The sequence below is a fragment of the Camelus dromedarius genome, chromosome 22, assembly GCF_036321535.1.
Source record: "Camelus dromedarius isolate mCamDro1 chromosome 22, mCamDro1.pat, whole genome shotgun sequence".
NCBI lineage: Eukaryota > Metazoa > Chordata > Mammalia > Artiodactyla > Camelidae > Camelus > Camelus dromedarius.
The window spans coordinates 8,485,687-8,507,731 of NC_087457.1; the positions used below are offsets into that span (position 1 = coordinate 8,485,687).

The following is a 22,045-nucleotide window of genomic DNA, read 5'->3' on the forward strand; positions in this document are numbered from 1 at the left end:
GAGTAGGGAAAACTGGACAGCAGCATGTAAATCAATGAAGTTAGAATACCCCCTCACACCATACACAAAAATAAATTCAAAATGGCTTAAAGACTTAAACATGTAGACAAGATACTATAAACCTCTTAGAAGAAAACAAAGGCAAAACATTATCAGACAGACATCTCAGTAAGGTTCTCCTAGGGCAGTCTACCCAAGCAATAGAAATAAAAGCACAAATAAAGAAACAAATGGGAACTAACTGAGCTTATTTACAAGCTTTTGCAAAAGCAAAGGAAACCATAAGCAAAATAAAACGACAAACTACAGAACGGGAGAAAATATTTGTAAATGATTCAACTGACAAAGGCTTAATTTCCAGATTATATAATCAACTCATAAAGCTTAATAACAAAAAACAAAGAACCCAATCCAAAAACGGGCAGAAGATCTAAACAAGCATTTCTCCAATGAAGGCATACAAATGACCAATAGGCACATGAAAAAATGCTCAGTATCACTAATTATCAGAGAAATGCAAATCAAAACTACAATGAGGTATCTCCTCACACCAGTCAGAATGTCCATCACTCAAAAGTTCATGAAGATAAATGCTGGAGAGGGTGTGGAGAAAAGGGAACCCTCTTATACTGCTGATGGGAGTGTAGTTTGGAGTAGCCATTACGGGAAACAGTATGGAAATTCCTCAAAAAACTAAAAATTGACTTACCCTATGATTCAGCAATTCCATTTCTGCTATATATCCGGAGGGAACTCAAATACAAAAAGAGACCTGCACCACTATATACAATAGCCAAGACATGGAAGCGACCTTACTGAATTTTCAGCAACAGATGACTGGATAAAGATGTGGTATATTTATACAATGGAATACTACTCTGCCATTAAAAAGGATAAAATAATGCCATTTGCAGCAACATGGCTTGACCTAGAGATCATCATTCTAAGTGAAGTGAGCTAGAAACAGAAAGAAAAATACCATATGATATCAGTTGTATGTGCAATCTAAAAAAAAGACACTGTGAACTCACCTACAAAATAGGAGCAGACTTGTAGGCTTAGTAAACATTCTTACGGTTACCAGGGAAAGGGGCTGGGAAAGGATAAATGTGGAAGTTTGAGATTTACAAATGTTAGTCACAGAAACCTACGTTCAGTATCTGGTAATAGCCTCTAATGGAAAAGCCGCTACAGCCACTAACAGAGGAAGCAAGAGAAGAGAGGAGAATGAGCTATCCTGGGCTATAGCCCAGTCCTCCTAAAGTCCTGGCCTGCTGCTGACGCTGCCCCCTGACCACACGGCGCCCTCCTCCCAGGAGCAGACTGACGTGAAGACATGCATCCTGCCAACCTGGGGCAGCACAGGCCGCCCCCAGGACAGGCCCCAGGGGAGATGGGAGCAAGTCCACCTGCCTCCCCCGGGGGCAGCCCCCTCCCGGCCACCCCCTAGCCACACCGCGCCTGCTTCCTGGGAGCCCACTGTCCTGGAAACCAGTGTCCTGCGAACCTGGGGCAGCGGCGAGGAGAGGGGCGCTACCCCTGGTGAGCTGGGTGATTTGCCCCATCTCCCCTGCGGCATGGCCTGGGGGCGGCCTCTGCTGCCCCAGGCACATCCCCAGGTCAGCCTGCTCCCTGGAGGGGGGCGCGGTGTGGTCGGAGGCAGCGGCGGCGGCGGCGGTGGCGGAGGGTTAGGGGTCTGCCCCTGCCAGTTTGTGGACTTGCTTCAAACTCCCCAGCCACCAGCCCTGGGCTCAGCCTCTATTGCCCCAGGTCCACGGGACTCAGGTTACAGATCAGCCTGCTCCTGGAAGGCAGGCGCCATGCTGTCAGAGGGCTACTGAAGTGATGGCGGGATTGGGGCTGCCCAGTGCAAGCATGGGGATTTGCTCCCATTTCCCGTTGTCACTGCTGCCGCCCCCTCACACTGACCGCACATCGCCCGCCTCCCAGGAGCAGACTGACCTGTCACCTGCGACCCGTGAACCTGGGGCAGCACAGGCCGCCCTCAGGACGCGGGGTAGATGGGAGCAAATCCACAGGATCCCAGGGACAGACCCCTCTCCCCGTTGTAGCCAATGATGCCGCCGCTGCCGCGGTCACCCCCGCACCCTGACAGCGCCGTGTCTGCCTCCCAGGGGCAGGCTGATCACCAGACGTGCACCCTGCGAATATGGGGAAGCAGAGGCCGCCCCAGTCCAGGCCGCGGGGGAATAGGAAAGAAAACCCAGGGGCTTGCATCGGGCAGCCCTCATGCCAACGAGGCCACCGCCGGGACCCGCGACAGCAACGCATCCGCCTCTCAGGAGCTGGCCTTGTCCTGAGAGCCCCTCGGAGATGCTCCCTGGCCGTCCAGAGACCTCTCACCTCCCGGAGCTGCACCTGCTTTCCCAAACCCGGGTGTAAGAGGCAGCGAAGATGCGGTGTTCAGGGACGACTAATGTGGGGAGGCGGGGGAGCACCATGAACCAGCGTGGCGGCCCCGGAGCCGCCTCACCTACACACCCCTCCCTCTGAACCTCCCCAGTTGCACAGCCCAGACCTCACCCGCCGACTCCCTGACCTGCGCGCCCCTACCAGCACCCGCTTACCTGCCTGGCGGCAGGAGCAGACGCGACGGCTCCCGGCGGCCCACAACCCAGGCTGCGTTCCTCCTCCGGAGCTGGTCCAGGAGCGCCGGGCTCCTGCCCAGCTTCCCTGCGCTCTGGGCGCGCTCCCGCGTCCGTGCGCGTGCACGACCCTCCCCCTCCCGCCCTCAGCGCGGATGCCTGGCTGGGGCTCAGGCAGTAGGGACCCTGCGAGTGGGGCCGGGTACTGGGGCGGCGGGGCGGCAGGGCGGCGGGGCCGTGGGGCTGGCCAACTTCGTGGACCAGGCCAGCTGGGTCCCCAACTCCAACGCCCCCACCCTGCCACCCACAGGGTTCCGGCACCCAACTAGAACCACCACAGGAAGCTAATGAAGTTCCAATAACTGACACCTAATAAATGAAGATCTATCAACTTCAGGCAAAGAATTCAGAATAGGTGTCCACTTAAAGAAGTTCAGTGAACTACAAGAACACACAGGCAGACAGCTAAATAAATCAGGAAAACAATGCATAAACAAAATGAGACATTCAACAAAGTAATTTAAAAAACTAGAAAGAACTATTTGTAGAGTTATGTATATAACTATAGAATTCAAGAAAACAAGAAAAAGTAAAGCATAGAAAGTATATTTAAAGCAACAATGGCTCAAAACTTCTTGGGGAGAGAAATGGACATTTAGACCTATGAGGCCCAAATAGCTTGAACCCAGATAGGCCTACATCAAGACATCTTACAATGAAACTGTCAAAAGTAAAAGACAAGGAAAGAAATTTGAAAGCAGCAAGGAAAAACGTGAGAAACAACACGTGAAGAGACCCCATAAGACTATCAGTGGATTTCTCAAGGGAAACATTTTAGCCCAGGGGTGATATATTCAAAATATTGAAAGAAAAAAATAGCGAACCAAGAATATTACACCTGGCAAATCTGTCCTTCAGAAATGAAAGAGTAACAAGGCCCTTGTCGTTCTAAAACCATTAAAACTGAAGGAGTTTATCACAACAGACCTGCCTTACAAAAATTGCTGAGATTGTGTGGAGGTGAAAATATGGTAATAAAATTTGTGAAAATGTAAGAAAGGATAAAACTTACTGTCAATAGTAAATATATATTCAAAATTAGAATCTGTAATATAGTAATGGTGATGTGCAATTCACTAACAACTTGTTTAAAAGCTAAACACCAAACAGTAAAATATTCATAACTACAATGTTATTAGTTATCAAATATAAAATAATTATAACATCAATTACTAAAATGTGAGAACAAGAAGAAATAAAAGTATAAAGTTTAGTAATGCTATTGAAAAGTTAGGTTTTTATCAATTCAAAATAGAGTGTTATAATTTTAAGATATTTTATGTAATAACTAGGGGAAAACCGGTACTAATTAAACAAAAGAAGATGATACATCAGTCAAACAACATTAATACCTAAAGACATCAAAAGACAAAAAAAGACAATAGAATACAAACTAAGTAACATTTGCAAAGCAGCCAGAAATCATTTAATAAAATGACAGTAGTACGTCCTTACCTATCAACAATTATTTTAAATGTAAATAGATTAATTGTTTCAATCAAAAGTCATAAAATAGCTGAAAGGATTAAAGAAAAAAACAAGTTTTAATGATACACTCCCCACGAGAACTTGCTTTAGCCTTAAAGACATGCATAGGGTGAGAGGAAGGAAAAAGATATTTTAATCAAATGACACCTCAAGAAAAGTGGAAGTAGCTATACTTAACATCATACAAAATATATTTTAAACAAAAATCATGTGAAGAGAGAAGGCCATTGAATAATAACAAAGAGGTCAATCCGTCAAGAAGGTATCACACTTGTACATATTTATGCACCTAATGCTGAAGTGCCCCAACATATGCAGCAGAACTAACGGAGCTACAAGGAGAAATAACAGCAACACAACACCAGCTAAGAACTCTAATACCCCACCTCAGCATTGGACAGATCATCTGGACAGGTAATCAGTAAGAAAACAGCAGATTTCAACCGAAAAGACATATAAAGAACTTTCTCTCTGACAATGGCAGAATATACATTCTTCTTAAGCAACATGAAACATTATCTATGACAGACCATACACTGGGTCACGAAATAACTCTTGGCAAATTCAAGAGGGTTGAAATCATACCAAGTATCTTCTCTGACTACAATGGTGTGAAAGTAGAAATAAATATCTTAAGGAACTAAAAAAAGAAAAAAAAACTGATTCCAAAGTAAGGGGAAGGAAGGAAATAATAAAAATTAGAGCACAAATAAGTGAAATAGAGAACAGGAAAACAATTTTAAAAGATTAACAAAACAAAGAATAGATTCTTCAAAAGTTAAACAAAATTGACAAATCTTTAGCTAGACTAAACTAACCAAGGAAAAAAGAGAGAGGGCCCAAATCATTATAAATGAAGGAGGAGATATTTCAACCCATATCATAAACATAAAAAGGATAATAAGAAGCTACTGTGAACAATGATATTCCAATAAACCGGACAACCTAGAAGAAGTGGAAAAATTCTTAGAAATACACATTTCAAAGCTGAATCAGGAAGAAATACAGCATCTATCCAGGCTAAATACTAGCAAGGAGACTGAATCAGTGATCAGAAATCTCCCAACGAAGGAAAGCCCAGGACCAAGTGGTTTCACGTGTTTTATTTTACAAAACATTAAAAGAAAAAGTTAATGTCAACTTTTGTCAAACTTTTCCCAAAAAAACCCAGAGGAGAGAAGACTTCAAAACTCATTTTACAAGGTCAGCACCTCCCTGATAGCAATGCCAGAGAAGGACTTTACCAGCAAGGCAAACACAGGCCAATATTCCTGATGATGGTAGATGCCAAAATTATCAATAAAATACTTTCAAACCAAATTCAGCAGCACATTAAAAAGATCACTTACCATGATCACGTGGGATTTATCCCAGAAAATCCAGGATGGTTCAACATATGCAAATCAATCTATGTGATAAATTACATTAATAAAATGAATTTAAAAATCATATAATCATCTCAATAGATACAGAAAAAGTAGCTGACAAAATTCAAAATCTGTTTAAATAAGCACTTTTAACAAACTAGGTATTGAAGGAGCACACCTAACTACAATAAAGGCCATAGTGACAAGCCTACAGCTAACATCATACTTAATGGTGAAAGGTTGAAATCTCTTCTTCTAAAGTCAGGAACAAGACAAAGATGTCCATTCTCACCACTCCTATTCAACACAGTACTTGAAGTTCCAGCTAGACCAATCAAGAAAGAAGAAATAAGCCCCAGAATTGGAAAGGAAGAAGTTGTCAATTACCTCTATTTGCAGAGGGCATAATTTAATATATAGAAAACCCTAAAGACCTACCAAAAAACTTAAATCTATTCAACAAATTTAGTAAAGTTGCAGGATACAAAATTAACATTCAAAAATCAGTAGCATTCCCATACACTAACAGTGAATTATCTCAAAAACAAATAAAACAATTTCATTTATATTGGCATCAAAACAAACAAAAAGACTCAAGAACAAACTGAATCAAGGAGGTGAAATAGCTCTACACTGAAAATTATAATACATTGATGAAATACATTGGAAAAGACACAGATATATGCAAAAGTATCCTATGTTCATGGATTAGAAGAATTAGAGGCACTTTCAAATATTTATTCTACCAAAAGTAATCTGTAGAGTCAGTGCAAACCCTATCGAGGTTCTAATGAAATCTTTACATCCTAGCATGTATATGGAACTACAAAGACCTCAAATAGTTAAAGCAACCCTGGGAAAGGACAAAGTAGAAGACATCACATTTCCTGATTCCAGGCTAGTTTACAAAAATATAGTGATCAAAAGAGTATGGTACCTGCATGAAAACAGACATAGTCCAATGGAACAAAATTGAGAGCCTAGAAGTAAACCCATGCATACAGCCAACTAATATTTGACAAGGGAGCCAATAATACTCAATGGAGAAAAGACAGTATCTTCAATAAGTGGTGTTGGGAAAACTGAATCTTTACATGCAAAGCAATAAAACTAGACTGATATCTTATACCATGACCAAAACTTAACTTGAAATGGATTTAAAAATGTAAATGTAACATCAGAAGTCCTAGAGGAAAACAGAAGAGAACAAGCTCCTTGACATGGGTTGTGGCAATAATTTTTTGGATGTGACACCTAAAGCATGAGCAACAAAATTAAAAATAAACAAGTGTCAACTGAAAAAATTCTACAGAACAACAACAAAAAATCAATGAAATGAAAAGACAAAATATGGAATGGGAAATATGTGCAAACCATGTATCTCATAAGGGGTTAATATCTAAAATATATAAAGAACTCATCATACAAATCAATACCAAAACCTCACAAATAATCCCATTTAAAAATGGACAAAGGACCCACAAAGACATTTTTCTAAAAAAGTAATATGAATAGCTGACAGGTACACGAAAAACATCACTAATCCTTAGAGAAAGGCAAATTAAAACCACAATAAGATATCACTTCATGCCTGTTGAAATGGCTAGTATCAAAAAGACATGACATAACAAATGCTGGTAAGAATGTGAAGAAAAAGGAACTGCTGTGCACTAGTGGTGGGACCATATACCAGCACAACCACTATGGAAAACAGTATAAAAGTTCCTCAAAAAATTAAAAATAGAAAAACCATATGATCTAGTTATTCCACTTCTGGAATATACATCTGAAGGAAATGAAAACACTATGTCAAAGAGATATCTGCACCCCATTGTAGCATTACTTACCATAGCCGAGACATGGAAATGACCTGTGTCCATCAAAAGATGAATGAATGAAGAAGTGGTGATATCTACCTATCTATCTATCTATCTATCTATCTATCTACCTATGTAATGGAATATTAATCAACCATCAAAAAGGAGGAAATCCTGCCATTTCTGACAACATAGATGGGCATTGAGAGCACTGTGCTAAGTGAAATAGGTCAGATAGAAACTGACAAATACCACATTAATTTATGTACATGTGGAATCTAAAACAAATGAATTAACTCATTAAAAAAAAAAGAGAGAGAGAGCATACTACTGGTTACTAGAGGCCATGGGTGAAGGAAAGGAAGAAATGAATGAACTTGGTTAAAAATAAAAACTTTCAGTTATAAGATGAATAAGAACTAGGAATGTAATTTACAACATGAATATAGTTAACACTTTTGTTTGGTACGTATGAAAGTTTATAAGATCATAAATCCTAAGAGTTCTCATCAAAAGGAAAATTATTTTTTTTCTTCTTTGTATCTATATGAGATGAAGGACATTAACTACATTTGCTGTGTTATTCCATGATATATGTGAGTCAAATCATTATGTTGTAGACCTTAAATTTATATAGTGGTGTTTCCCAATTGTACGTCAGTAAAACTGGGGGAAATATTTACATCAAAAAAAGAGTGAAAAGAAGCAGCAAATTTGGAGTACAACAATTTTGAACTCAGAATAAATAAAGAATTCTCATAAATCCATAAGAATAGGACATCCAGTCCAATAGAAGAAAATGGCAGATGTCTATCAGTCATTGTCTTCATAATACTGCATAACAAGCAGGTGTCAGAGCTCAGGGGCACATAAGAATAAGTGTTTATTTCTCACTCATGTCTGCGGGTCAGCTGGGGCAACTCAACACTATGTGTTTCATTCTATGGGCCAAGCTGATAAATAGTATAAACAATGGCTACTTGGAGTTTTTATCTCATGGCTTGGCCAAATGCTCAAGTGGGCCAGCCCAGACACACAAGCACACTTCAAGTTGTTATTCACATTACTTTCATTCACATACCATTGGCCAAAACAAATGGCTGACCAAACCCACCAGCAAGAGGAAGGAAACCACACCCCTTCCAGCAAAATGCTGTACTCATCTAACAAGGACATCTGCAACAATATTACAGGGGAGTGAAAAAATCAGTCAGCTACGTACAAGAAAAGGAATTTTACAAATTAACAAACCAAATGATGAGGAAATACATGAAAATTTGCTCAAAACCATTAGCATCAGGAAAGAGGAAATTCAAAATCAAAATAAAGTATCAACTTACATGTATTAATTTAGCAAAAAATGAAAAGTTAAACGCCAACTGCTGGCAAGGATGAAGAACAATGGAAATTCTTGTAAAGTTTCTCAATGTTAGGAAAACAAATTGGCTTTATCTACTAAAGTTGAGCGGGCACATACTCTACATTCCAGCAGTTATACCTCTGGGTATAGAAGCTGGAAAGTCTTGGCACATATCCCTGGAAACATATACTGTAAGAAATGTTACAGTAGTTGTGTTTCTATCATACACACACACAAACACAAAGCAACCAGAAACACTGGGAACACACGAGGTGCTCATCATGGAAGAACAGGTGGATGGATAAGTATACTATGGAAGATTCATAAAACATTTCATTCAGGAAGTGAAAATGGAAAACTACTTCTACATATTTCAGCATGGACATAACTCACTAAGATAATGCTGAATAATGAAGTGATAAAACAACATAATTTCCAGCTACAGTTAAAACATAGAAAAGTAAAGAGTCTATCATTTAGGAGTATATGAAGTGAAATATTTCACATATATTTTTTTACACAGGGAGTAAAATATAATAAGATATATATATGACACTGAATACATAGAGCAATTCTTAGTCTAGGGGTAAGAAACACAGAAACCAAGAGGGAACTGAAACACAATCAGGAAGAGGCACGTGGTGGATGTGCCGGTGATGTTTATTTTCATTGATCAGGGGTATACATGCCTATCACCATTGCTATTATTGATACAATTATTTGTATCTTGTGTGTATATATGTCATAAATCTTCACTTGTATCTTATAATTTAAAATATATAAATAATATGAAATAGTGATTGAGGATGTTTAATTCATTTGTAACTTTAAAGGAAATCTAAAAGTTATTTTTTAAAGAGTTCTTTTGAATTTGTTTCTATTTTTACAAATCATTCCAGGTAAAATCAAATAGAAGTAGATTGAAATAGAAATACACAGTGAAATAAAATACAAATAGAAATATACTGATTGAAATGGAAGTATACATCTAATATAATAATAATCAGAGTTAAAATTCCACTCATAAATAATCTAACGCAATTATCAACTCAATTCATTATGTATTTCAAGTGACCCACTTCAATTCTGTAATTTAAGAAGTCCTGGTTATTCCTCTGTGCCCATTGCCACAGTCCCTGGTTACAGCCACCTCTTCCCTTTCTTTAATGGGCTCTGATTTCTTTAATGGGCTTTGGGCTTTAATTTAGGCTAGATGTGTCCTTCTATCCTTTCCCAGCATATCTTTAGTCCTGTGGGTAAGTTCCTTCTCTTGGGTGAACTACATTTTCAGAGGCCTCAATGCTCCTTAATGGGCTTGTAGGACCAGACATTTCATAAGAGGGCACCAAGCCCATGAGGGAAGGAGAATCGTTCCTACTGCTGGATTGATGGTCGAAATTTATAGTCTGCTTTACAGGTCACAGATCCATCATCTCATACACACACTATCCTCTCTCCCAGAGTTTGATTATCCTCCAGGGCATTTTGCTCAGAGCTTCAGTCTTCCGAAGTGCACCTGTCACATCAGGCCTTGGTCTATCAGCTTCAAACCAAAATACTGTGAGGTCTATCTCGCATTTCCTTTTTCTTCTTACTGTGTAATCACTATAAATAAACTTTCATGTGGAAAAGAAAATAATTGATGGTATAGTTTTCATTGCTAAGAAAGGAAAAAAAAATCTTCAAACAACACATTGGACATGCTTGTAGATGAATACCATACAAGCCAGAGACCAAAAGCTACTTAAAGAAAATTTCTTTCAGCACAGCTTTACATTGGAAAGAGTGAGCAATGCAAAAATGCATTTGCTTTGCTGTGCTCAAACTTTGAAGATTTATTGTTATATAAATGAACTAGAAGTTCTTGAACATGTGAGATCTCATGAAAACGCATTAATGAACATACATGCAATATTTTTAAAGTGAGAGTCACATTATACACTTCCAAGTTGCTCTAGGTCAACTTTTCCACTGAACCAGCAACTGGATCTTGAAAATTTGTTGAAAAGACTAGTAGAGGAATAAAGCTAATTCTGTACCCTAAAGAGAAAAAACAAAGGTGCTCTTCTACTAGGAACGTTCTGAGGGACCGATAAGCACATAGCCTGTTTTATCATGTTGATACTTTTAGTGATCGACAGATCAGTCATCGTCAAGGAATCTACAAAGGTTTTTCTGCTAATTAGTGAAACTGACTACCTTTCCCTAAGCACATTCTAGAGTTTTTCTCTTAGGATTCAACTAATCAGTAACAGTGCTTTGACTGTCACCCTGTCCTCAGAGTTCTCAGGAACAACATCCCTCATGTCCTTGTAAAGAGAAGACTACAGAATGCGGTTGGGGGAAACAGTCTCTTTAGAAAAATGGTTCTAAACTTCAGTCCTGTGCTTAAAGAGGGGACACTAAGACAGATTACAAATCCATGTTCTTCAAGTTTGACTAGCAGAGGATAAGGTCAATTTAAATTTCCCCTTGGTGGGAAATTCACATTTAGGGAAAGCACATATACTAAAACTGGAAAGATACATTAGCATGGCCCCTGAGCAAGACACACATATTCATGAAGTGATCCAACATCAGACCTAAATCATAAAAACTAGAAGAAAACTTAAGCATTAACAACTTGACTTCAGTCCTGATGATTATATTTAAGGTTTGACACTGCAAGCAAAGGCAACAAAAGCCAAAATAAACAGCTGGGGTTACATCAAACTAAAAAGCTTCTGTACAGCAAAGGAGACCATCAACAAGATAAAAGCAACCTACTGAATGGGAGAAACTATTGGCAAATCCTACTTCTAACAAGGAGTTACTATTCAAAATACATAGAGAACTCATGCAACTTCACAGGGAAAACAAACAATCTGATTTACAAATTGACGGAAAATCTGAATACCCATTTTTCCAAAGGAGACATGCAGACAGATAACAGGGACAAGAAAAGGGACAAAACATCACTATCATCAGAGAAATGCAAATCAGAACCACAACGAGAGATCACCTGACACATGTCAGGACAGCTGTGAGCAAAAAGACAAGAAATAATAAGACTTGGCAAGGGTGTGGAGAAAAGGGAACCCTGGTGCACTATTGATAGGAATGTAAATTCGTGTAGCCACGATGGAAATATGGAGAGTTCTTAAAAAATTAAAATAGATTCATGTGATCCAGCAATTCCACTTCTGAGTATTTGTCCAAAGGACATAAAAACGCTATGAAGAGATAACTGCACCCCATGTTCATTGCAGCATTACTGACAATAGCCAAGATACAAAAACAACCTGAGTGTCCATCAGTGGATGAATGGAGAACAAATGTGATACACACAGAGAGAGAGAGGAATATTATTCAGCTATAATAATTCAGCCACTTTCCCAAACCCGCACATGAGCTGCAGCAGAGAAAGACGCAGGATTCAGTGATTACCAATCTGGGGGAAGGTGGCACCCCAACCAGGGCAGCGGCCCGGGACCCGCCTCAGGGTCTGAACGGGACGTGTGGCCCGGACCTCACCCACACACCCCTCCCTGTGCGCCTCCCCAACGGCACAGCCCAGGCCTCACCCGCCGGCTCCCCGACCCGCGCGCCCCCACCAGCGCCCCTTATCTGCTCGGCGGCGGCAGCGGAGGCGACGGCACGCAGCGGCCCAGACCCCAGGCCGCGTTCCTCCTCCGGGAGCTGGTCCAAGGGCACCAGGCTCCCACCCAGCTTCCCCGCGCTCTGTGCCTCTGTGCGCGCTCCCGCGTCCGTGCGCGTGCGAGCCCCTCCCCTCCCGCCCGCAGCCCGGACGCCTGACTGGGACTCTTGCATTAGGGATGCTGCGAGCGGGGCCGGGTGCTGGGGCGGTGGAGCGGTGGGGCGGCGGGGCTGGCCAACCTCGTGGACGGGCCAGCCGGGTCCCCAGCCCCAACGCCCCCACCCTGCCACCCACAGGGTTCGGGCACCCAACTAGAACCACCACAGGCCCCGGGGCCAGGCCACACCCCCAGCCCCATTACCCCTGCTCGCCTCCTCCCACCCAGTCACTGCCTCTCCACCCCAGACCAGGCCTGGCCCCTGATTGATAGCACCCAAAAGACATGGCTCTTTCTCCTCACACAGAAGTCCCCGCCCCAACACTGCGCCCCACTAGGTCCTAAGCTATAGCCCCCACAAACCAAGCTGACCCCTCATGCCTCACCCCAGGTCCCCCCACCATTCAGAGATAGTCCCCTCACCCTTCACCCCGGAATTGCACCCCCATTCCTCAGCTGGGTCTCCTCACTCCAAGTGGCCCTCACCCCGGGCCGGCCCCCCTCACCCCACAGCTGGGTCACTTCCACTCCCAGTGACCCCCTCACCCCTCAGTCTGTCCTCCCATCACTGCGGGATCCCCCCACACCCAGATTGCAACCCTAACCCAGCTGACCCCCTCACCCCTCACTTCGCAGGGGCAGGGCCATCCTGGCTCCGATCACCATGGCAAAAGCAGTGTGCAGGTGCAAAGCCCTGTGTCCCAGGCTCCCGCCCGGGCCAGGGTGGGCAGGGCTGGAGGCCATTCCAATTCCCGCCTGGGTGCCCTGCCCCACACCCCCCAACACTTCCACCCTGCACCACCACCACTCCCTCCCCACCCCAGCCCAGTGCCCAGTGCCTCATCTGAGCCTATGGAGCAGGGTGGTCCTTGGTTGCACAGTGCTTACCAGTGGGCTCTGGGTGGTTGATGGCGCTGCTGGGATGGACAGCAGGCAGCAGCACCCGTGGCATCGGCAGAGGAGGGGGGCTGCCCTGGGAGAGCCAGTGGACTTGCTCTAATCTCCACTGCTGCCTGGCCTGGGGGAAGCCTCTGCTGCACAGGCTTCTTGCAAAGAATTTCTCCTTGTCAGCCTGCTCCTGGGAGGCAGGCAGAGTGTGGACAGGGGAGGATGATGGCAGCAGCAGCAACTGTAGGACTGGGGCTGCCCCATGCTAGAGCTGGAATTTGCTCCCATTTCCCACTTTCACTGTCGCTGTCACTGTCGCTGTCCCTGCCCCAGCACACTGACGGCACCAAGCTCGCCTGTCAGGAGCAGGCTGACCTGAAGACATGCCTCCAGTGAACCTGGGGCAGCAGAGGATGTCCCCAGGCCAGGCGGCCAGGAAGATGGGAGTAAATGCAAGGGTTTGCATGCGGCAGCCTCACCTCCACCGTCACCACCGCCCTCGCCCCTGACTGCACCATATCAGCCTCCTGGTAGCAGACTGACCTAAGGACCTGGGTCCAGTCAACCTGGAGCAACAGAGACTACTCCCAGGGCCAGGCTGCAGGGGAGATGGGAGCAAATGACTGGCTCCCAAGGGGCAGCCCCCCTCCTCCCACCGCTGCTACTGCCGCTGCCACCCTCCTAGCCCCCTGACCGCACTGAGCCTGTGGCCTTACCAACGTGCGCATAGAGGGAACACACCCCAATGTAATCAAAGCTATTTATGATAAACCTACAACCAGCATCATACTCTACAAGAAAAGCTGAAAGCCTGTCTGCTAAAATCTGGAACAAGACAACGATGCCCACTCTCAACACTTCTATTCAATATAGTATTGGCAGTCCTAGTACAGCAACTGGACAAGAAAAAGAAAGAAAAATGATCCAAATTGGGAAAGAAGAGGTAAAACTGTCATTATGTCTGGAGGACATGATACTACATACAGAAAACCCTAAAGGCACCACATAAAAAACACCTAGAGCTGACGAAAGATTCGGCAAGGTAGCAGGATACAACAGCAACATACAGAAATCAGTGGCATTTCTTTACATGAAAGTACTAATCGCTTTTAAATCCGCATCCCCCAAAATAAAATACTCAGGAGTAAATCTGACCCAGGAAGTGAAAGACTTCTATGCGGAGACCTACAAAACCCTGACTAAGGAAATTAAGGAGGACTTAGAGAAATGGAAGGACATCCCATGTTCTTGCATTGGAAGAATTAAGCATGTTCAAACGGCCATGCTGCCCAAGGCAGCCTAAAGATTTAATGCAACCCCTATCTAATTACCCAGGATATTTTTCACAAAAATACATCAAATCATCCTAAAACTCATATGGAATCACCAAAGACCCAGAATTACCACAGCATTCCTGAAGACAAAGAACAATGCTGGAGGAATAACCCTCCGAGACTTCAAACAATACTACAGAGCTACAATTAAAACAGCACGGTGTTGGTACAAAAACAGACCTACAGGATCAATGGAACAGGATAGAAAGTCCAGGAATAAACCGACACACATATGGTCAATTGATCAATGACAAAGGAGGCAAGAGTATACAATGGAGAAAAGACAGTCTCTTCAATAAATGCTGCTGGGAAAGCTGGACAGCTACCTGTAAAAGACTGAAATGAGAACATTCTCCAACATCATGTACAAAAATAAACTCAAAATGGATTAAAGACCTCAATGTGAGACCAGATACTATACAACTCCTAGTGGAAAACACAGGCCCAACACTCACGGACATCCATTACAGCAATGCATTTTTTGAACCTGGAATATTGGAGATAAAAGCAAAAATAAACAGATGGGATCTAACTAAACTTCAAAGCTTTTGCAAAACTAAGGATGCCATCGACAAAACAAAAAAACAACCTACAGAATGGGAGAAAAATCTTTGCAAATGATGTGACTGACAGGAGACGAATTTCCAAAATATACAAACAGCTCATATACCTTCATAGCAAAAAAAAAACAAGCAACCCAATCCAAAAATAGGCAGAAGACCTAAACAAGCAATTCTCCAATAAAGACATACAAATGGCCAACAGACACGTGAAAAAATGCTTAGCATCACTAATCATCAGAGAAATGCAGATCAAAACTGCAATGCGTTATCACCTTACACCAGCCAGAATGGCCATCATTGAAAAGTGTACAGATGACAGATGCTGGAGGGGGTATGGAGAAAAGGGAACCCTCCCACACTGTTGGTGGGAGTGCAGACTGGTGCAGCCACTATGGAGGACAGTATGGAGGTTCCTTGAAAAACTGAAAATAGACCTACCATGTGATCCAACAATCCCACTCCTGGGTATATATCCAGAGAAAAATAAATTTCAAAAAGACACATGCACCCCAATGCTCACAGCAGCACTCTTTACGACAGCCAAGACATGGAAACACCCCAAACGTCCATTGACAGATGACTGGAGAAAGAAGATGTGGTACATACATACATACATGTGGAACACTACTCAGCCACACAAAAACAAGAAAATAATGCCATTTGCAGCCATATGGATGGACCTGAAGATTGTCGTTCCAAGTGAAGTGGGCCAGAAAGAGAAAGAAAAATGCCATATGACATCATTTATATGAGGAATCTAAAAAGTAATAATAATAAGGCTGCAAATGGGCTAGTAATCATTTTGATTTCTTGAGTATGTGTAAGCACATCTGACTGTCCTTTAGGATCGGATTCTTATTTCGTAGTTGGCTTTATTCCTTTGGTAACTATGTAAGTTTCAAAATGTAGTCTCTTCTTAGAATCGGTAAGTGGTACACATACGTAAACTAAAAGACAAAAAACGTGCAGTATACTGTGTATATGTCTCTACATGCAATAGAATGCGTATGTGCAGTCAGACTGTAGTAATTCGACCTAATAAAACTGGAAAAGGAGGGGAAAAAAGACAGACATATGGGTCAATGGAACAGAATACAGAGCCCAGAAAAAACCCCAAAACTTTTGGTCAATTAAGCTTTGAAAAAGGAGGCAAGAACATACAGTGGAGTAAAGACAGTCTCTTCAGCAAATGATGTAGGGAAAACTGGACAGCTGCAGGTAAATCAAGGAAGTTAGAATAGTCCCTCACACCCTACACAGAAATAAATGCAAAATGGCTTCAAGACTTAAACATAAGACAAGACACTGTATACCTCTTAGAAGAACACATAGGCAAAATATTATCTGACACACACATCAGCCAAGTTCTCCTAGGGCAGTCCACACAAGCAATAGAAACAAAAGCACAAAGAAACAAACAAATGGGACCAAACTGAATTTATCAGCTTTTGCACAGCAAAGGAAACCATAAGCAACACAAAACGACAACCTACCAGATGGGAGAAAATATTTGCAAAAGGTGAGACTGACAAGAGGTTAATTTCCAGAATACAGAAGCAGTTCACACAACTGAATAACCAAAAATCAACCCAATCCAAAAATGGGCAGAGGAGGAGCTAAAGAAGCAATTCTCCTATGAACACATAAAAGTGGCCAGTAATAGGCACATGAAAAGAGGCTCAATGCTGCTGTTCTTTTATCAAAGGAAACTAGTCAAAACTACAATGAGGTGTCACCTCACACCAGTCAGAATGGCCATTATGCAAAAGTCCACAAAGGAGAAATGCTGGATAGGCAGTGGAGAAAAGGGAAGCCTCCTGCACTGTTAGTGGGAATGTAGTTTCGTGCAGCCACTGTGGAAAACAGGACAGGAGGGAGATTCCCCAAAAGATGAAAAACACACTTGTCAAAAGCTTTTGATCTCAGGGGCAGGCCAACAAACTCCCAAAGGCCCAGGCCTCGCCCATTATTCCGCCCCAGGACGCCTGTGCCCAGGACGGTCCGGGGCGGCCTCCGCTCCCAGGGCAGGTCCACCTGCGCGGGAAGGCCACGACCTGAGGGCCAGCCCTGGGCCCTCCCATCTCCCGGAGCTGCTCCGACTTTCCCAAACCCGCATATGAGCTGCAGCACAGAAAGACGCAGCATTCAGTGATTACTAAAGTGGCGGGGAGGGGGCGCCGCAACCGGGGCAGCGGGCCTGGACCCGCCTCAGGATCCTGACGGGCCACGCGGCCTGGGCCTCACCTCCGCACCCCTCCCTCCCTGTGCGCCTCCCCAGCTGCACAGCCCTGGCCTCACCCGCCGGCTCCTCGACCCGCGCGCGCCCACCAGCGCCCCCTTACCTGCTCGGCGTTGGCAGCAGAAGCGACAGCAAGCGGTCGCCGAGGCCCCAGGCCGCGTTGCTCCTCCGGGAGCCGGTCCAGGAGCACCCGGCTCCCGCCCAGCGTCCGCGGGCTCCGGGCGCGCTCCCGCGTCCTATGATGAAGGAGGCAAGAATATACAATGGAGAAGAGACAGTCTCTTCAGCAAATGGTGCTGGGAAAACTGGACAGCTGCCTGTAAATCAATGAAGTTAGAATACTCCCTCACACCCTACACAGAAATAAACTGAAAATGACTTAAAGACAAACATGCAGACAAGACACTATACACCGCTTAGAAGAAAACAGGCAAAACATTACCCAACATACATCTCAGCAATGTTCTCCTAGGGCAGTCTACCCCAGCAATAGAAATAAAAGCACAAATAAACAAATGGGACTTAACTGAACTTACAAGCTTTTGCACAGTAAAGGAAACCATAAGCAAAACAAAACGCAACCTGCGGAACGGGAAAAAATATCTGTAAATGTTTGACTGACAAAGGCTTAATTTCCCAAATATATAAACAGCTCTTAAAATTTAATAACAAAAAACAAACAACCCAATCCAAAAATGTCAGAAGACCTAAACAAGAATTTCTCCAATGAAGACTACAAATGGCCAATAGGCACTTGAAAAAAATGCTCAGTATCACTAATTATCAAAAGAAATGGAAATCAAAACTATAAAACACCAGTCAGAATGGCCATCACTCAAAAGTTCATGAATGATAAAACCTGGAGAGGATGTGGAGAAAAGGGAACCCTCTTACCCCGCTGGTGGGAATGTAGTTTGGTGTAGCCATTATGGAAAACAGTATGGAAATTCCTGAAAAAACTGAAAATAGACTTACCCTATGATCCAGCAATCCCACTTTTGGACATATATCCAGAAGAAACTCTAATTCAAAGAGATACATGCACCCCAATGTTCATAGCAGCACTATTTACAATAGCCAGGACATGGAAGCAACCAGCCATTGACATATCAATGGGTAAAGAAAATGTGGTATATATACACAATGGAATATCACTCAGGCATGAAAAGGAATGAAATAATGCCATTTATAGCAACATAGATGGACCTAGAGATTATCATACTAAGTGAATTAAATCAAAGAAAAATATCATATGACATCACTTATATGTGGAATCTAAAAGAATAACACAAGTGAACTCATTTACAATACAGAAAGAGACTCACAGATGTAGAAAACAAACACGATTATCAGGGGAAAGGTGGAGGGAGGGATAAACTGGCAGTTACACATAGGTGGTGTTACTAGACACAAGACAGTAATCTTAGGCACAGTGTTCTATCAGACAAATATTCTTATACTCAGAGGGTCGTGGATGTGGTAAATATTGAATAGACTTGTAAAACGCTGTTTTCTTAGGCTTCTTTAAGCTTGTCTATAATCACTGTTCTAAGACAAAATAGAGAATCCCTTTCACTATGCATGTAAAGTCTTGCTTCCATGTCAGAGATACATAAATACACATGGCTGTTGCTACCTGTTATGTGAAAGAAACTTTAAACTTTAGTCAGAGTGTTCTTGCACTCTGGAAAGGAAGCTATACTCAGTAAGTGAGGCATACAGTCAACTGATGAAAAGACCTGTAGAAGTAGTGTTTGCTGTGGAACTTAGACATTTGGCTGCACCTTGTATTCTAACAGTCCGTAGATGAGAAAGCCTGCCCAGATGCATGTAAACCCTTGTTCCCATGTAGATAGATAGATAGATAGATAGATAGATAGATAGATAGATAGATAGATAGACAGACAGACAGACAGACAGACAGACAGACAGACAGACAGACAGATAGATAATCACACTTCTTAAAAGAACTATAAAAGTAATTTTAGGCACAGTGTTTTTTTTTCAGTGACAGAAAGTTACACACAGTAAGTGAGGCTAGGATTAAGTAGTGTAACAGACCTGTAGAGGTAGGTTTTCTCAGCCTACTTGGAAGCTGAGTCATATCAAAACTTTTTAACAGTGAATGGATGTAAAGGTCTTTCATAGTATATATAAAAATTCCTGTTGAAATGTTGATTATATATAGATGTTGTCTTGAGCCCCATGATAGAAATGTCAGACAGTGTTTTTTCACAGCTATATTGTACAGAAAGAGTCATGCACCTGTGAATTAAGAAATCTCTGGACACTCCTTTCCAAGGCTTCTGTAAGCTTTGCTATACATAGTGTTCTAAGAAGCAGAGAATGAGAGCATCCTTCTCTCTGCATGAAAAGTCTGGTTTCCACATTAGGTATTATTAAGAGAGATACAGACATATAGCTTTTGTAACTAAACATATGAAAGAACATTTAGGCACAAGGTTCTTTCAGGGAGAAACTGTACCCAGTAAGTGATGCATGTAGTTTTAACAGTGACTGGAGAGGAAAGTCTTCCTGTGTGAACGTAAAACAAGATAGACAGAAAACTTAGACACAACGTTCTTTTGGAGAAACACTGTTACACACAGTGAGTCATCCCCATGGTGAATCATTTAACATATTTATAGAATCTGATTTTACAGACGTCTCCAAGCTTTGCTATATACAGTGTTCTTACAGACAATAGATGTGAGCCCCATCACTCTGCATGTGAAGTCTGTCTTTCATGCTACATATACATGCATACCTGCTGTAACTAACTATATGAAAGAAATTTTAGGCGCAGTGTTCTTTTAGTGAATGAATCAAATAACCAGCGAGTGATACACACAGTCAAGTGAGTGAAGGACCGGTGGCCGTAGGTCTTCTCTTGCTACAAGAGGCTTTGCTACACCCAGGTTGTTAAGCAGCCTTGGATGACAAAGCCCCTCATCTGCATGTAAAAAATTGTACCTGGATTAGATACATAGCCTTAGTGGGACTTTATGAAAGAAGTTTAGACACAGTGTACTTTCAGCAGAACAAGTTGCAGTGAGTGATGCTGGTAGTGACGTGTTTAACAGACTTGTCAAACTACTGCTTCCTGGGTTTCTTGGAAGCTGAGTCAGAGCCAGGTTTTAACCATGAAGATATGTAAGAGCCTCTCAGGAAAGTCTTGCTTGAATGTACCTTATACACACATGCTGTCACTAGCTACGCAGTAAAAATACAGGCACAGTGTCCTTTCAGAGAGATGCTGTTGTATCCAGAGCGTCTCGCATGCAGTGAGTATTTAAACAGATTTATAGAAGCTGTTTTCCTGGGTTTCTTCACACTGCTATTCTGTGTTCTAACAAAAAATAGGTGAGAGCACCTTTCAACCTGCATCTAAAATCTTACTCCCGTATTAGATATAAATAGCTGTCTTTAATGTCTACATGAAACAGATCTTAGGCAGAGTTTTCTTTCAGTGGAAGGAAGTCTGCCCAGTGAGTGAGGCACGTAGTCAGGTGAATAAAGGGCCTGTAGCAGTATTTCTTTCCTTGCTACAAATGAGCTTCCCTCTGCCCAGGGCTCTAACAACCCTGACATGAGAAAGCCTTTCCATCTGCATGTAAAGCCTTGCTATCATATTCAGTATAAGTATAGAGTTGCTAATAGTCCAGGAAAGTAGGTTTAGACAGTCTTCTTTCGGTGAAAAAAAGGACAAAAATGCGCAGGCTGACAGCGAGTGGTTTAACAGGCCTGTGGGATCACTGATGCCCACACTAACTGGGTGCTGGCTCGTGCCTAGAACTCAGCCACTGGGTGGACGGCAGAGACGTTCTGAGTCCGTGTAAACTCCCGTTCCCATGTTCCTTATCCTTAGAGGTCCTTACCTGCTGGCTTGCAGAAGTCCTAGGCACAGTGTCCTTCCAGAGAACTACTGTTAAATCCAGAGTCATGAGGTAGCGAATCTTTTAACAGATTTAAATGCTGTTTTCTCAGGTTTCTTTAAGCGTCCCCATAGCCAGTGTCCTAAAAGGAAGTAGAGGAGGGAACCTTTCAGCCTGTATGCTGATGCGTGTAGTTTTTCATGTTTATACACTGATGTGTGCAAACTAACAAGCTTGTGTATATCTAATATGGGAACGAGCTTTTACACATACATGAGGAAGTTTTTCACTTGGGGGCTGGCTGAGCACAGTGAAGACATTTCTCTGTAGCAGGAAGAGCTCTGCTGCTCGAGGTCCGCTGTTCAGTTGAGCGTGCACATCACTCACTGGGTATAAGCTCCATTCACTGGAAGAGCACGGAGCCTACCATTTCCTCCATAGCGCTGCTAACAGCCGTCTGTCTCTAACACGGAATCAGGACCTTACGTGCAGAGCAAAAGCATTCATCTCTTGCCTGTAAGAAAATGGTTTATACCACAGTGGAAGAAGTATCAGCAATAAGCTTCTATGAATCTGTTAAATGATTTACTACATGAATGACTCTCCGTGTATAAAAATGTTTCTCAGAAAGAAAAGTGGGCCAATGATTTCTAT

The 22,045-nt window shown here is 42.8% G+C and overlaps 1 protein-coding gene across 1 annotated transcript in view; it reads right to left on the reverse strand.

Moving 5' to 3' along the window:
• LOC116147090 (putative serine protease 47) overlaps positions 1–17,969 on the reverse strand; it is a 42,662-nt gene extending 24,693 nt beyond the window's left edge. The window contains exons 1-4 of the mRNA XM_064477355.1: positions 17,959–17,969; positions 17,620–17,752; positions 13,860–13,946; positions 13,381–13,570 (exon numbers count right to left, since the gene is read on the reverse strand). Of these exons, the coding sequence (XP_064333425.1) occupies positions 13,381–13,570; positions 13,860–13,946; positions 17,620–17,752; positions 17,959–17,969 (421 nt within the window). The remainder of the gene's footprint in view (positions 1–13,380; positions 13,571–13,859; positions 13,947–17,619; positions 17,753–17,958) is intronic.
• Between the last annotated feature and the right edge of the window lie 4,076 nt (positions 17,970–22,045).